Here is a 13,718-nt window from a genome sequence, read left to right as displayed (position 1 = left end):
CACACAAGCAGAGCCAATGCTTCAAGTGAATAGCAGGTCATTGAACTGAATTTTCTTTTTATTTAGAGATTAATAACAGCTCTTTTTGGCCCAACGAGCCCACATAACCCAATTACACCCATGTGCACTATTAACCCATGTGTCTTTGGAATGAGGGAGGAAACCCAAGTGGTCACAGATGGACTTAAGGACAACAACAGACATTGACAATTTCTCTTTTCACATAGGGTGCCTGATCTGCTGAGCCTTCCAGTTGTCTATTCTCATCTCCTAGCATTATTTTAGGCAAAATAAATATCTTTGAAGGAATGAAAAAAGAAAGTGCAGTATTTTAAAAAAGACTGTTAGAAATAATTAATATTGATTACAATAAGTAATAACATGCATTTTCTCAGCAGTCCCTTTCATTGATCACGCAAAACCACATGGCTTTGAGAGCTACAATCCTAATTTAAAAGACTGCAAGATCTAGAAAAATCCAAAATATTTTTAAATACAATTCAAAATATCAATGTTTCTTGGGAGTGATTGGGAAGAAGGGGAGATCACTTAGGATGGACAAATAGAGAAAAACAACCATGTTTAGGATGTAGTTGAAAGGCTATAGTTGCAAAAGATTAAAGAGGACAGGAAGATTGTGCTTTGGTAGTGGTGGGAGTTGAAGGACACTTTCAGAATTATTTTCTATTTGAACCATTGTCTGAGGTTGTTTCTATTTTGCAATCAATTCTTTGGAGGTTAATTAGTCTGAATCCAAAAATGTATGTAACCATGAGGAATTTCAAGACCTTATTAGAAACTAATTAAAATGGAATCAAACAATGCAGATATTAATTTGAATTCATAGGTATAAAGATATGAAAGGTATGTGGAAAATGCATTTAAAACTGTTGGGATAACACCGATAAAGATCACTCAGGAGAATCAGCCTATTTGAGTTGCTGCACAACGTTTGCTGCTACTTGAAATGGTACAACTTGTCAAAACTGTGTAACAGAGACATATACAATGGCATGCAAAAGTTTGGGCACTCCTGGTCAAAATTTCTGTTACTGTGAATAGCTAAGCGAGTAAAAGATGAGCTGATTTCCATAAGCCATAAAGTTAAAGATGACACATTTCTTTAACATTTTAAGAAAACTTTTTTTATTTCCATCTTTTATAGTTTCAAAATAACAACAAAGGAAAAGGGCCCAAAGCAAAAGTTTGGGCACCCTGCATGGCAGTACTTAGCAATACCCCCTTTGGCAAGTATCACAGCTTGTAAACACTTTTTGTAGCCAGCTAAGAGTCTTTCATTTCTTGTTTGGGGGATTTTCGCCCATTCTTCCTTGCAAAAGGCTTCTAGTTCTGAGAGATTCTTGGGCCGTCTTGCATGCACTGCTCTTTTGAGGTCTATCCACAGATTCTCGATGACGTTTAGGTCACGGGACTGTGAGGGCCACGGCAAAATCTTCAGCTTGCGCCTCTTGAGGTAGTCCATTGTGGATTTTGAGGTGTTTGGGATCATTATCCTGTTGTAGAAGCCATCCTCTTTTCATCTTCAGCTTTTTTACAGACGGTGTGATGTTTGCTTCCAGAATTTGCTGGTACTTAATTGAATTCATTCTTCCCTCTACCAGTGAAATGTTGCCCGTGCCACTGGCTGCAACACAAGCCCAAAGCATGATCGATCCACCCCCGTGCTTAACAGTTGGAGAGGTGTTCTTTTCATGAAATCCTGCACCCTTTTTTCTCCAAACATACCTTTGCTCATTGCGGCTAAAAAGTTCTATTTTAACTTCATCAGTCCACAGAACTTGTTTCCAAAATGCATCAGGGTTGTTTAGATGTTCCTTTGAACTTTCTGAATAGAACTTTTTGGCTGCAATGAGCAAAGGTATGTTTGGAGAAAAAAGGATGCAGAATTTCATGAAAAGAACCCCTCTCCAACTGTTAAGCACAGGGGTGGATCGATCATGCTTTGGGCTTGTGTTGCAGCCAGTGGCACGGGCAACATTTACTGGTAGAGGGAAGAATGAATTCAATTAAATACCAGCAAATTCTGGAAGCAAACATCACACAGTCTGTAAAAAAAAAAACACGAAGGTGAGAAGAGGATGGCTTCTACAACAGGATAATGAGCCTAAACACACCTCAAAATCCACAATGGACTACCTCAAGAGGCGCAAGCTGAAGGTTTTGCCATGGCCCTCACAGTCCCCTGACCTAAACATCATCAAGGATCTGTGGATAGACTTTAAAAGAGCAGTGCATGCAAGACGGCCCAAGAATCTCACAGAACTAGAAGCCTTTTGCAAGGAAGAATGGGCGAAAATCCCCCAAACAAGAATTGAAAGACTCTTAGCTGGCTACAAAAAGCACTTACAAGCTGTGATACTTGCCAAAGGGGGTGTTACCAAGTACTGCCAAGCAGGATGCCCAAACGTTTGCTTTGGGTCCTTTTCCTTTTTTGTTATTTTGAAACTGTAAAAGATGGAAATAAAAAAGTAATCTTGCTTGAAATATTAAAGAAATGTACCACCTTTAACTTCATGGCTTTTGGAAATCAGTTCATCTTTAACTCACTTAGCTATTCACAGTAAGAGAAATGTTGACCAGGGGTCCCCAAATTTTTGCATGCCACTGTATACGTTGACTAAAGATTGCACATTAAAGTTAAAAAAAATTATGTTTTTGGTTTAATGACAATCTGCATAAGTGACCTTTCACTTATTATTTTGAAATATTTACTTCAAAACTATTAATATTTACATGTTAAAAATAACATTTGTAAGTCTTTTTCCCCTAAGATTTCAATGTCTGTCTACAAGTCCAATGAATTTACAAACCGAGCCATACAACTAGACACAAATCAAGGAAGAAAATTAAGATTCCCTAGCTATAAACTTACAGTACATGAAGATTGCTGGGCAAATAATTACCCACAAGTAAATAAAGTTGTTGAAAAGCTGCGAGAAGATAAGGAAGATGACAAAATAATTAGTTACTAGCAGTGCATTTTTTAAATTATATACAGTTAGCATTATTGAAAAGCATCTTACCTTTTGTCTGCAAGATCTGTTTTATTTCCCACTAACATAATGATGACGTCACTTCCTCTCTCTGTTCGGACATCATCAATCCACTTTGTGGTTTGTTGGAAGGAGTTTACATCTTTTGTTTTGAAAACAAAATAATGAATATTAGTTGTAAATTAACACCAATTACAGTTGCTTTAACTTGCAAATGAAAAAAGGCCATGTCCAATGAGACAAACGGAGACACAATTGTAAGCTCTAGCTTCAATATCTTTTAATTTTTCCATTTAAAATTTTTTCTCCGCTTAAAGATTGCAAACTGTTACACCTGTCCAATGTAATTCATTGAACAAGCAACCTTGGGAAATTTCTTTCAGCAGCAGTATGCCAATCTGTTTGAAGAATTTTTGGTGCAGTTGTACAAATGAAAACTGCTGTACTTTCCCAATCTCAATAAATGCATGTGCTAAACATCAGTTTATTATGGTAGCTGAAGTTCTACAAGTACAGAGCGCACACAACATTTCACCACCTTCAAAACACAAGGATCAAGTTTTACTTTGTAGGATAAACTTACCAAACAAGTTAATAAGTATCTATCTCCCTTCAAGAAAGGTAGAAACTTAGAATTTCTAAAATTACAGCAGATATTTTAATTAACTACTTCTCAACAGCCATAAGTCCATTTGAATTGATCTGAAGACTTACAAAAGCTTTTAAGTAGCTGTTGGGTATATTTAAAAAGCTGTACTGTATCTTAAAAATCGCACTTCTAGAAAGTGAAAATTTTCAAATAACCTGACACCTCCAAATCCTTTTCAAAAAACTGAAGACCATGTCCAGCTCTGACCTTAAAATAATCAGGAATTAGTCAAAGGAGTTGACTAATTCCAGTTGCCTCCTCGGAGGAATACTTTCTCCAATGAGAAAAACACATTGAAAAACACTGAGTAGTGTTTACCACTCACCTTCAAACTCATTTGATTGTATTTCAATCTCCTCACATTGAAAAAAAACATTGCTCATTACAATGACAAGGAAAATATAGGGGAATATTGGGCAAGTTATCCAGAATAGGCAAATCGTAAAATTTAAGGACAAGGAGCTCGGATAAATATTGAAAATCATAGCTTCTGGTACTTGGGTTACTTGTATTTCTAGTAACAAGTTAGTTTGGTAACAGGGATCCTAACAAAAGATAGATAGGGGGAGGCCGAGGGAAGAGACGGTGGGGGTGGCGGGGGGAGGAGAGGCAGAGGGGGAGGCCGAGGGGAGGAGAGACGGGGGGGGGGGGGGGAGGCCGAGAGAGGAGAGACGGGGGGGGGGGGGCCGAGAGAGGAGAGACGGGGGGGGGGGGGCCGAGAGAGGAGAGACGGGGGGGGGGGGGCCGAGAGAGGAGAGACGGGGGGGGGGGGGCCGAGAGAGGAGAGACGGGGGGGGGGGGGGCCGAGAGAGGAGAGACGGGGGGGGGGGGGGGCCGAGAGAGGAGAGACGGGGGGGGGGGGGCCGAGAGAGGAGAGACGGGGGGGGGGGGCCGAGAGAGGAGAGACGGGGGGGGGGGCCGAGAGAGGAGAGACGGGGGGGGGGGCCGAGAGAGAGGAGAGACGGGGGGGGGGGGGCCGAGAGAGGAGAGACGGGGGGGGAGGCAGAGAGAGGAGAGACGGGGGGGGAGGCAGAGAGAGGAGAGACGGGGGGGGAGGCAGAGAGAGGAGAGACGGGGGGGAGGCAGAGAGAGGAGAGACGGGGGGGAGGCAGAGAGAGAGGAGAGACGGGGAGGAGGCAGAGAGAGGACAGACAGGGTGAAAGAGAAAGTGAGGATGAGTATGATGGGATGAAGGCGAGAGAGGCAGATGAAAAGCAGAGGGTATAAAATATTAGTTGCAATATTTGGGTTTTTTGACTCTCCAATATGGAATCTCTGTGACAAACTGTATTACTTTTAAATTTGTTTTACTTATTGAAAATAAACTGTTCTTCAGCAACTCTCTACCAAACCTATCTTAACCTTTGCTTACTTGCTTTCCACAAGTACATCTACATTTCAATTTTCCAACAATTCATTTAGGATTTATATTTCACCAGTCTCATTTTATAGTAAATTTATCTTTCTATTATCCAAGTATTTGTATCATTCTCAAATGAAGCAAATTATTACCAACAAACTGTGTGTCAATTACAAATGAGGTGATATAAATTCTATCAACTTGAGAAATGTTGCCAGGTACATTAACACAAGTTTCATCACTACTATATACTTCTTCAGCATCACCAATATGCTCAGAAATTGTTTGTGACCTTTAGATCCAGCATTGGCTTTAAAAGTAAATCAAGCACACTATTTTTGGAACTACAGAGTACATATAGAAGCATTGGTTCCAACGACAGTGGTTTGAGGTTGGGTTGCTGAAGCTTTGCCTACTAAAATAAACAGCAAAGTTGATCAATCGTGTAACTCAAAACTGGGTGCTATTCAAATACTGGAAACAAACTCATGATTGTCATCTGGTAGAACAAGCTTGGGTACTTTCATCCGGGCAACTTTTTAGTTTAAAATAATGCTGTGTATTTATGAAAGTTGTGTGACATTAAAAGGGTAATGAATATGTGGTAGCCATTGATCACCACACTTGATTCAGATCTTCTGATTAGAACCATCTGACACCCACCTACCCAAATTTCAGCGAACATCATAGCAAACATAACCTGGGAGAATTTTGAAGACTAAAACTTTACTGAAAAGGCAAATGTCAGATTTTCATTGATGATCTATATTTTCAGGTTACACCTTCCAAACAGCTTTGAACTTTCAGATAATTTGACTTAATTGTCACATTTAACATCTTATTTAACAGAGTCTTTAGTATCCTGTTTTTCGAACATTAACTGCACCATAAGACTGCCTCATAATAACAATGAGAAGAACTTGCAGGGGAAAGCTCTTTGAAATGAATGAAAATATATTCAGAACAGTTACCCTGCAACCTTGGCCACAAGTCTAAGTTTGTGCGCAAAAATAAGAAATTCTTTCATCTGTCTCCAGCAGCCAGTTTTTTTTTTTGTTTCATGTAGCTGGAAGATCAAGCAAATTTCAGCAAACTTACAGTTTCTATTTGAAGCTATAAGGAGGCAGCTCATTATCATCAATTCAGCTACGAATGTGGCAGGTCTTAAGCAAGCCGATAAATGCCACTTCAGTCTACTGCACCGCAATGGATTTTGCACAAGGGCCTCAATAACTAGTCAACTTCAACTGCATTGCTAAAATTCTAGAAAAATGAACAAAATTTCAGTAGGGTGTGCTATTGGCAATGATAAATAACCCCAAGCTGTTTTATTATGAGAAAAGGAATCTTTTTATTAGAACTGGATGGGCAGTGCATTTGTTTTCCCTCATTTCAAATTCCTGGAACAAGTTCATTGTTGAACCTTTTCCAGGAGCACTACTTTGAAGACAGTAACAGTATTTCCAATGAAGTGTGACATATTATGGGACCATTTTCTTCTCGTCTCAGTGCAGCACATTTACTCAAATCAATTTCAATTCCGAAACCAATATTTACATGCACACATGCCGAGTACAACTGTAACACATCTATGATTGAGGGAACATGCAGAATCCATACTTTGCACGGCTCCAGGTCTTAAATTAAAATGGTTGTGTTTCATGCTGACAATGTAAGCATTTTCAGACCACTTGGGCTTTAACAGCCATAAAGGGGATTATTTCTTCAGTGCAACTTTGTTCGCAGACTGTTAAGGACTCTGCTATGCAAGATCTCGCACAAAATGAATGTGTAGCCTTAATTTGTTGGTGCAGATCAGCTCAAAATTGGCAGTTTTATCACACATAACCAATGACAATACAAGAAAAAGTACATAATGTCGTTACTCCAGGATTAGTTGAAATACTAGTTCTTGGGAGACAAGCTTTTACTGAACTTGGGACTATCTGATGTCAAAATGGAAGACAGTTCTTATAATTGCCATGTTTCATTTTAACACTGAAAACCTGCAGATTTCTAATGAAATTTGCAATGGCTCCTCGTTGTTTCTTCTCCAAAATTCATGAAATGGGGGTAAACTGCCCTTTTCAGAAACTGGGCACAAACCACCCTAAGTAAAATACATTTCATAGCGAAGTGAGCCAGCTTCACAACTGAGAATCTAATTTTTTAATTTATCACATATGAAATCATGACTTAGTACTCCAATTAGCTTCAGCATTCATATGGAAAATAGCTCGTGGGAGGTAGAAGCAAGGACACCTACATCTATCCTGTGATACTGCAGGGAAAAAATCCACCAGTGCAGACCACGAGTAATAAAAAAAACAAGCTTGACTGGCAGTATTGTCAACCACTTTCATACAGATGTCCAATCACTTAGCTGAGAAACTGAAGGGCTTCTCTAGTGACATTACAACTTAATTACAGCAAATCAAGAAGCTGAAAATGTGGCTTCATAAAAGGTCGACTACCAAATAGAAGGCAAGAAGAAATAGCAATTTTAATAGCCTTGAGAAATCCAACTGACTCTGTATTCTCAGTGAGAAATATTCAAGTCATGTTTGCAATCCAGCCAGGTCCCTTTGCTGATGTCACCAAGGAGCAACAGCGTGGATCTAAAGGGATTCCAAAGCAAAAAGTCTTCATTTCAAAATCAGGTGTCTTAGAACTAAGAAACCAAACTAAACGATATTCTTATTTGGGTACTGCAACTTCTTCAGGCAAGAACAATTCTCAGGTCAAACTCGGCACAGATATATTGTTTCCTGTGGATTTCCCTCCTTAGCAAGATCAACAGATTAGTTTCTCAAGACCTATTTTCTTCAACATTTTTATAAAAGACCATTTATATTTGAAAACATATCAAATTATCTTGATGTTAATAGAAGATGGAAAAAATAAATGAATTATTCTTTCCAGCTCTTAAGTATTCTTCAATTTTTCTTTCTTTCTCAAGAAACATGCCACAACTGTACAAACTGATAATGACTGTCGGAGCTTACACTTTCAGGTCATCCTGCAACCTACAACATCTGAGTGATAGCAGAAATCTGATCAATAATTCAAGATTTCTGGATGATCATAACTTAATGGATGAGGTCTCCTAAAATTATTATTTCAAAGTAGTTACAGATACCTTGTCTGGAGAGTTGCCTGCATTTGCTACCCTCACATTTGACACCATTATTTAACAAAGGCGGGGGGGGGGGGGGGTGGAGGAAGAGAGAGAGGAGAAAATGCAATTAGAAAGAAAATGGAATTAGGGCTCCCTGAAGACTTCTCAATATATCAGATGGACTGGACTGCTGATTCAGAGAAGGCAAAAAAGGTTGGGGGTCTGTGTTTCATGATAAACTATTGTGGTGCTTGGATGCAGTGGTCTCTGCAAACATTTGTTCCTACAACCTGGACGATCTGATGGTTAACTGTCAACCGTTCTACTTACCAAGAGAGTTCTCCTCCATGATCCTAAATGTAGGTTACATACCACTAAAAACAGATGTTAAACAAGCAGTCAATGTAGTGAATGCCGCGATTCAAACAGGCTTGTTTGAAGAAAACTCTGCCCAATTGTCATTAACATATCACCTACAGCACCAGGGGTCCCAACGCACTTGATCACTACTACACTACAATCAGAAATGCCTACACTGCATTTCAGGAAATTTAATCACCTAGCTATCCTTCTCCTACCTGCATACAGGCAAAAGGCTCCAGTGATAAGGCCAACAAAGATGTAACTGCAGAGAGCTACAAAGAAACTATGGATTGCTTTGAGTCGGTAGACCGGGCCATGTTCAGGGTCTCAGAGGATCTGAACGAATGCACCACAGTTGTCACAGACTTTATAACAGTCATTTTGTTGTGTGCCCCAACAAAAATTACTCAGTCTTTCCTCACCAGAAGCCCTGAATGAACCAGAAGATCTGCAATCTGCTGAGAACCAGATCAGGAGTATTCAGGTCTGGTGACTAAGTTAAATACAAAAAGGTCCAGGTACAATCTTCGGAAAGCCATCTCATGTGCGAAGGGGCAATTCCAGACCATACTTAAGTCACTGAAGGATGGTTAACAGCAGTGGCAGGGCTTGAATGCTCTCACCTCCTACAAAATGGATCCAAGCGACATAGGTGACAACCAGGTTTCAATCACAGATGAGCTCAACACTTTTGACCATCCAAACATGGAGGCAGCTTCACAGACTCCCACAACAACCCTGTGACTTCAGTCACTGAGACTGACATGAGAACATCCTTCAGAAAGGTAACTCTACAGAGAACATCTGGCCAAGACAGGGTACCTGACCATATACAAAAGACCTGTGCTGATCAACTGGCTGGAGCATTCACCAATATTTTTAACCTCTCACTTCAGCAATGTGAGATACCCACCTGCTTCAAGCAGACTTCAATTGTACCGGTACCTAAGAACATGGAAACCTGCTTCAATGACCATCACACAGTGGCACTTACATCCAGTGTGATAAAGTGCTTTGAGGAGTTGGTGATAAAAATGATCAACTCCTGGAAGCACTCTAATTTGCCTGCCCTCACAACAGGCCAACAGCAAATGCCATTTCGCTGGCTCTTCCCTCAAACCACATTCATATGTGCCTTTGCAGTTCAGATATTAGGATGTCCTTCATTGACTACAACTCGACATTCAATACAAGTTACTAGCAAAGTGGATGAAGGCAAGGCAGTGGATATTGTCTACATGGACTTCACCAAGACATTTAACAAGGTCCAGCATGGGAGGCTGGTCAAGAAGGTCCTGGTCAAGAAGGTCCAGTCACTCGCCATTCAGGATGAGATAGTAAATTGGATTAGACGTTGGCTTTGTGGAAGAAGCCAGAGAATGGTGGTAGCAGGTTGCCTCTCTGACTGGAGGCCTGTAACTAGTGGTATGTCGCAGAGACTGGTGCTGGGTCCTTTGTTGCTTGTCATCCGTATCAATGACCGGAATGATAACGTGATTAACTGGATCAGCAAATTTGTGATGACACCATGATTGGGGAGGTAGTGGACAGTGACGAAGACTATCATGGCTTACAGAGGGATCTGCATCAGCTGGGAAAAAATGGGCTGAGAAGTAGCAAAAGGAATTTTTTGCAGCCAATTGAGGGGTTTTGCACTTTGGTAGGACCAACTAAAGTAGGTCTTACACAGTGAACAGTAGGGCATTGACAAGGCTGGAAGAACAAAGGTATCTGGGAATACAGGTACATAATTAATTGAAAGTGGCATCACAGGAAGATAGGGTCATAAAGAAAGCTTTTGGATCATTGGCCTTCATAAGTCAAAGTACTGAGTACAGAAGATGAGATGTTATCACAGACAAAAAAATCTGCAGAAGCTGGAAATCAAAATAATACACACAAAATACTGGAGGAACTCAGCAGGCCAGGCAGCATCTATGGAAAGGAGGAAACAGTCAACATTTCAATCCAAGATCCTTCATCAGGACTGGGAAAAAAAAGTGATAAGAAGTCTAAGTATGAAGACCGGGTGGGGGGGGGGGGGGGAAGAAACAAGTACAAAGTAGTAGGTGATAGGTGAAATCCGGAGAGGGCGAGGGGTGAAGTAGATGGGTGAAAGAAATATGGACTGGAGAAGGGGCAATCTATAGGAGAGGACAGAAGGTCAGGGAAGAAAGGGAAGGGGAAGGAGCACCAGAGGGAGGTGATGGACATGTAAGGATATAAGATGAGAGAGGGAAATGGGAATGGTGAAGGAAAAGGGGGTGGGAGGGCATATACCAGAAGTTCAAGAAATCAATGTTCATAGCAGGTTGGAGGCTACCCCGGCAGAACGCAAGGTGTTGCTCCTCTAATCTGAGTGCAGCCTCACCACGGCAGTAGAAGCAATAGAGGATATCATGTTGAGGTTGCATAACACATTGGTGAGGCTTAATTTGGAGTACTGTGTGCAGTTTTGGTCACCTATTGACAGGAAAATGTGAAGAAGGTTGAAAGAGTGCAGAGAACATTTACAAGGATGGTGCTGGGTCTGGAGGACCCAAGTTATATGAAAAGATCGAATAAGTTAGAACTGTATTCTTTAGAAAGCAGAAGATAAAGGAGATTTAATAGAGGTATACAAAGTTATGAGGGGTATAGACAGGGAAAATACAAGCAGGCTTTTTCCTCCACAGAGGTCGGGTGGGACGACAACCAGAGGTCATGGCTTAAGGGTGAAGTCTAGGTGGAAACTTTTTCACTCAGAGGATTGTGAGAGTGTGGAATGAGCTACCAGCACAAGTGGCCCATGCAAGCTCAATTTCAATGTTTGAGAAGTCTGGATAGGTACAAGGATAGAAGGAATATGAAGGCTATGGTCCTGGTGCAAGTCGATGGGAGTAGACAGTTTACATGGTTTCAGTATGGACTAGATGGGCCGAAGGGAGTGTTTCTGCACTGTACTTCTCTGACTCCAGTCCCCCCCAAACTAATCAATAAGCTTCAGGTCCTAGGCCTCAATACATCCTTGTGCAGCTGGATCCTTGATTTCCTCACTTGAAGACCCAAGTCAGTTCTGATTGGCAACAGTATCTCCTCCACAATCTCCCTCAGTCCAGATGCACCACAAGGATGTCTGCTTAGCCCCCTGCTCTACTTGCTTCATACTTATGATTCAGAGTAAGCACAGCTACAATACCATCTTGAAGTTTCCCAACTACACCACTGTCATTAGCCAAATCAAGGGAGGTGATGAATCAGCATATAGGAGGGAGATTGAAAATCTGACTGAGTGATGCAAAAACATCTCACTCAATATCAGCAAAGCCAAAGAGATGATTATTGATTTTAGGTGGAGAAACCAGAGGTCCATGAGCCACAACCTATCAGGGTAATCAGAGGTGGAGAAGGTCAGTGTTATCATTTTGAAGGATCTATCCTGGGTCCTGCACACAAGTGCCATTACAAAGCAGTGCCTCTAAAATTTCAAGCTTCTTTCAATGTGTGATGGAAAGTATATTGACTGGTTGCATCATGATCTGATATGGAAACATCAATACCCTTGTACAGAAAATCCTACAAAAAGTAGGATATAGCTCAGTCCATCACAGATAAAGCCCTCCCATGAATAGAAGGGGGGAGGAGGGGGGGGATGATTTTTTTTTAAACTGAAAGGAGAAATCAATATTCATGCCATCAGATTGCAGGCTATCCAGACAGAATACAAAGTGTTGCTCCTCCACCCTGAGGGTGGTCTCACGTTGGCACAAGAGGTGGTCAAGGACCAGCATGTTGGAACAGGAATGGAAATTGGAATTAAAATTAAAATGTTTGGCCACCGCTAAGTTCCACTTTTGATGGATGAAGTGCAGGTGATCAATAAGCCTCACCAATGTAGAGGAAGCTGCATCAGGAACACTGAGTGGAGTTGAGGGAGGAGGTGAATGGGCAGGTGTAGCACTTAAGCCACCTGCAGGGATAACTGACAGAAGGAAGATTAGTGGGAGGGGTGAATGGACAAAGGAATCATGGAGGGAGCGATCCCTGCAGAAAGCAGAGTGGGGTAATGTTCAGCGGTGGGATCCCTTTGGAGATGGTGTAAGTTACAGAAGATGATGTGTTGGATGGCGAAGCACATGGTGTGGTAGGTAGGACAAGAAGAACTCTATCACTGTTAAGGCAGTGAAAAGATGGTGAGTGTGGATGTTTGGGAATGGAGGAGATGCAGGTGAGGAGAAGGGAAAGTTTCATTAACTTTTTTAAAAATTGCCTCAAGATTGTTTTGCTAGTCCATTAATAAAAGATTGAAGTTAGTCTTCAACTTTGGAACCTTGTTATTGGATTGGAGAGAGTGTCATACAGGATCAAACCCCACCCCCCCCACACCCCACTTAGCCCCTAAGCAGTGTTGGTTTGTTTGAGTAGCCACTACAACATACAAGCAATTAGAAAGGCAAGTGGTACGTTGGTCTTAAATTCGCGAAGATACGAGTAAAGATTTCTTGTTACAATTGCATGAGGACTGGATGATATCTGGAGTATTGTGTACAGAACTGAACTCCTCTCTGGAAAAAAAAGTTACACTTGCCATAGAGTGCAGCAAAGATTCACTGAACAAGTTGCTGGAATAGTGAGTTTGCTGTTTGGAGACAGAATAGGACCATTTTCTCTGGAGCTAAAATGGATTTCCACTGAAGGTTACAATACTGAGGCACAACTGAAATAGGGTGAATCCAAGAAAATATACATCTCCTCTCTATGGGGTCGAGAATCAGGATGGTGCGTAAATATAAATGGCAATGTTAGAAATTTCCTCACTCAGAGGGTCATAGACAATGAAAATTTAGGAAGTCAGACAGGAAAAGAAAGCACACAATTTGAAACAACTCCGCAGTGAAATTTTGATGTAATGATGTTACTAGCTCCTCATTACTATTACTTGAAAGAGTGACCTTGGAAGTCTTCAGAGTATAATTTACAGATGGGCCAGCCAATGCCAATAACTAAAGCTGTAAATCTAAATCACTCTCCAACAGAGGGCTACAGATGCCAGAATAACTGAAATTTTTTAATAGTGAAATCAGAAAATTTACTAAGGAAATTTAGATCAAATACAATCAAGAGACAACAGCAAGATGACAGTGATCTTGGGAAGCTTTAGTGATATCTTCTACTGTGTTACAATATGGTCAGGAGATTGGATATTAAGAAATGTAGAGTTAGTATGGGAAAGCT

The 13,718-nt window shown here is 41.0% G+C and overlaps 1 protein-coding gene across 4 annotated transcripts in view; it reads right to left on the bottom strand.

Annotated features, from left to right (window-relative positions):
• rab6a (RAB6A, member RAS oncogene family) overlaps window positions 1–13,718 on the bottom strand; it is an 87,013-nt gene that overhangs the window by 12,243 nt on the left and 61,052 nt on the right. For all 4 annotated transcript variants that reach the window (XM_072262807.1, XM_072262808.1, XM_072262806.1 and 1 more), the window contains exon 5: window positions 3,045–3,156. In XM_072262807.1, the coding sequence (XP_072118908.1) occupies window positions 3,045–3,156 (112 nt within the window). The remainder of the gene's footprint in view (window positions 1–3,044; window positions 3,157–13,718) is intronic.

This window comes from Mobula birostris, chromosome 7 (assembly GCF_030028105.1).
Source record: "Mobula birostris isolate sMobBir1 chromosome 7, sMobBir1.hap1, whole genome shotgun sequence".
Lineage (NCBI taxonomy): Eukaryota > Metazoa > Chordata > Chondrichthyes > Myliobatiformes > Myliobatidae > Mobula > Mobula birostris.
This window is presented reverse-complemented; position numbering and strand designations above follow the sequence as displayed.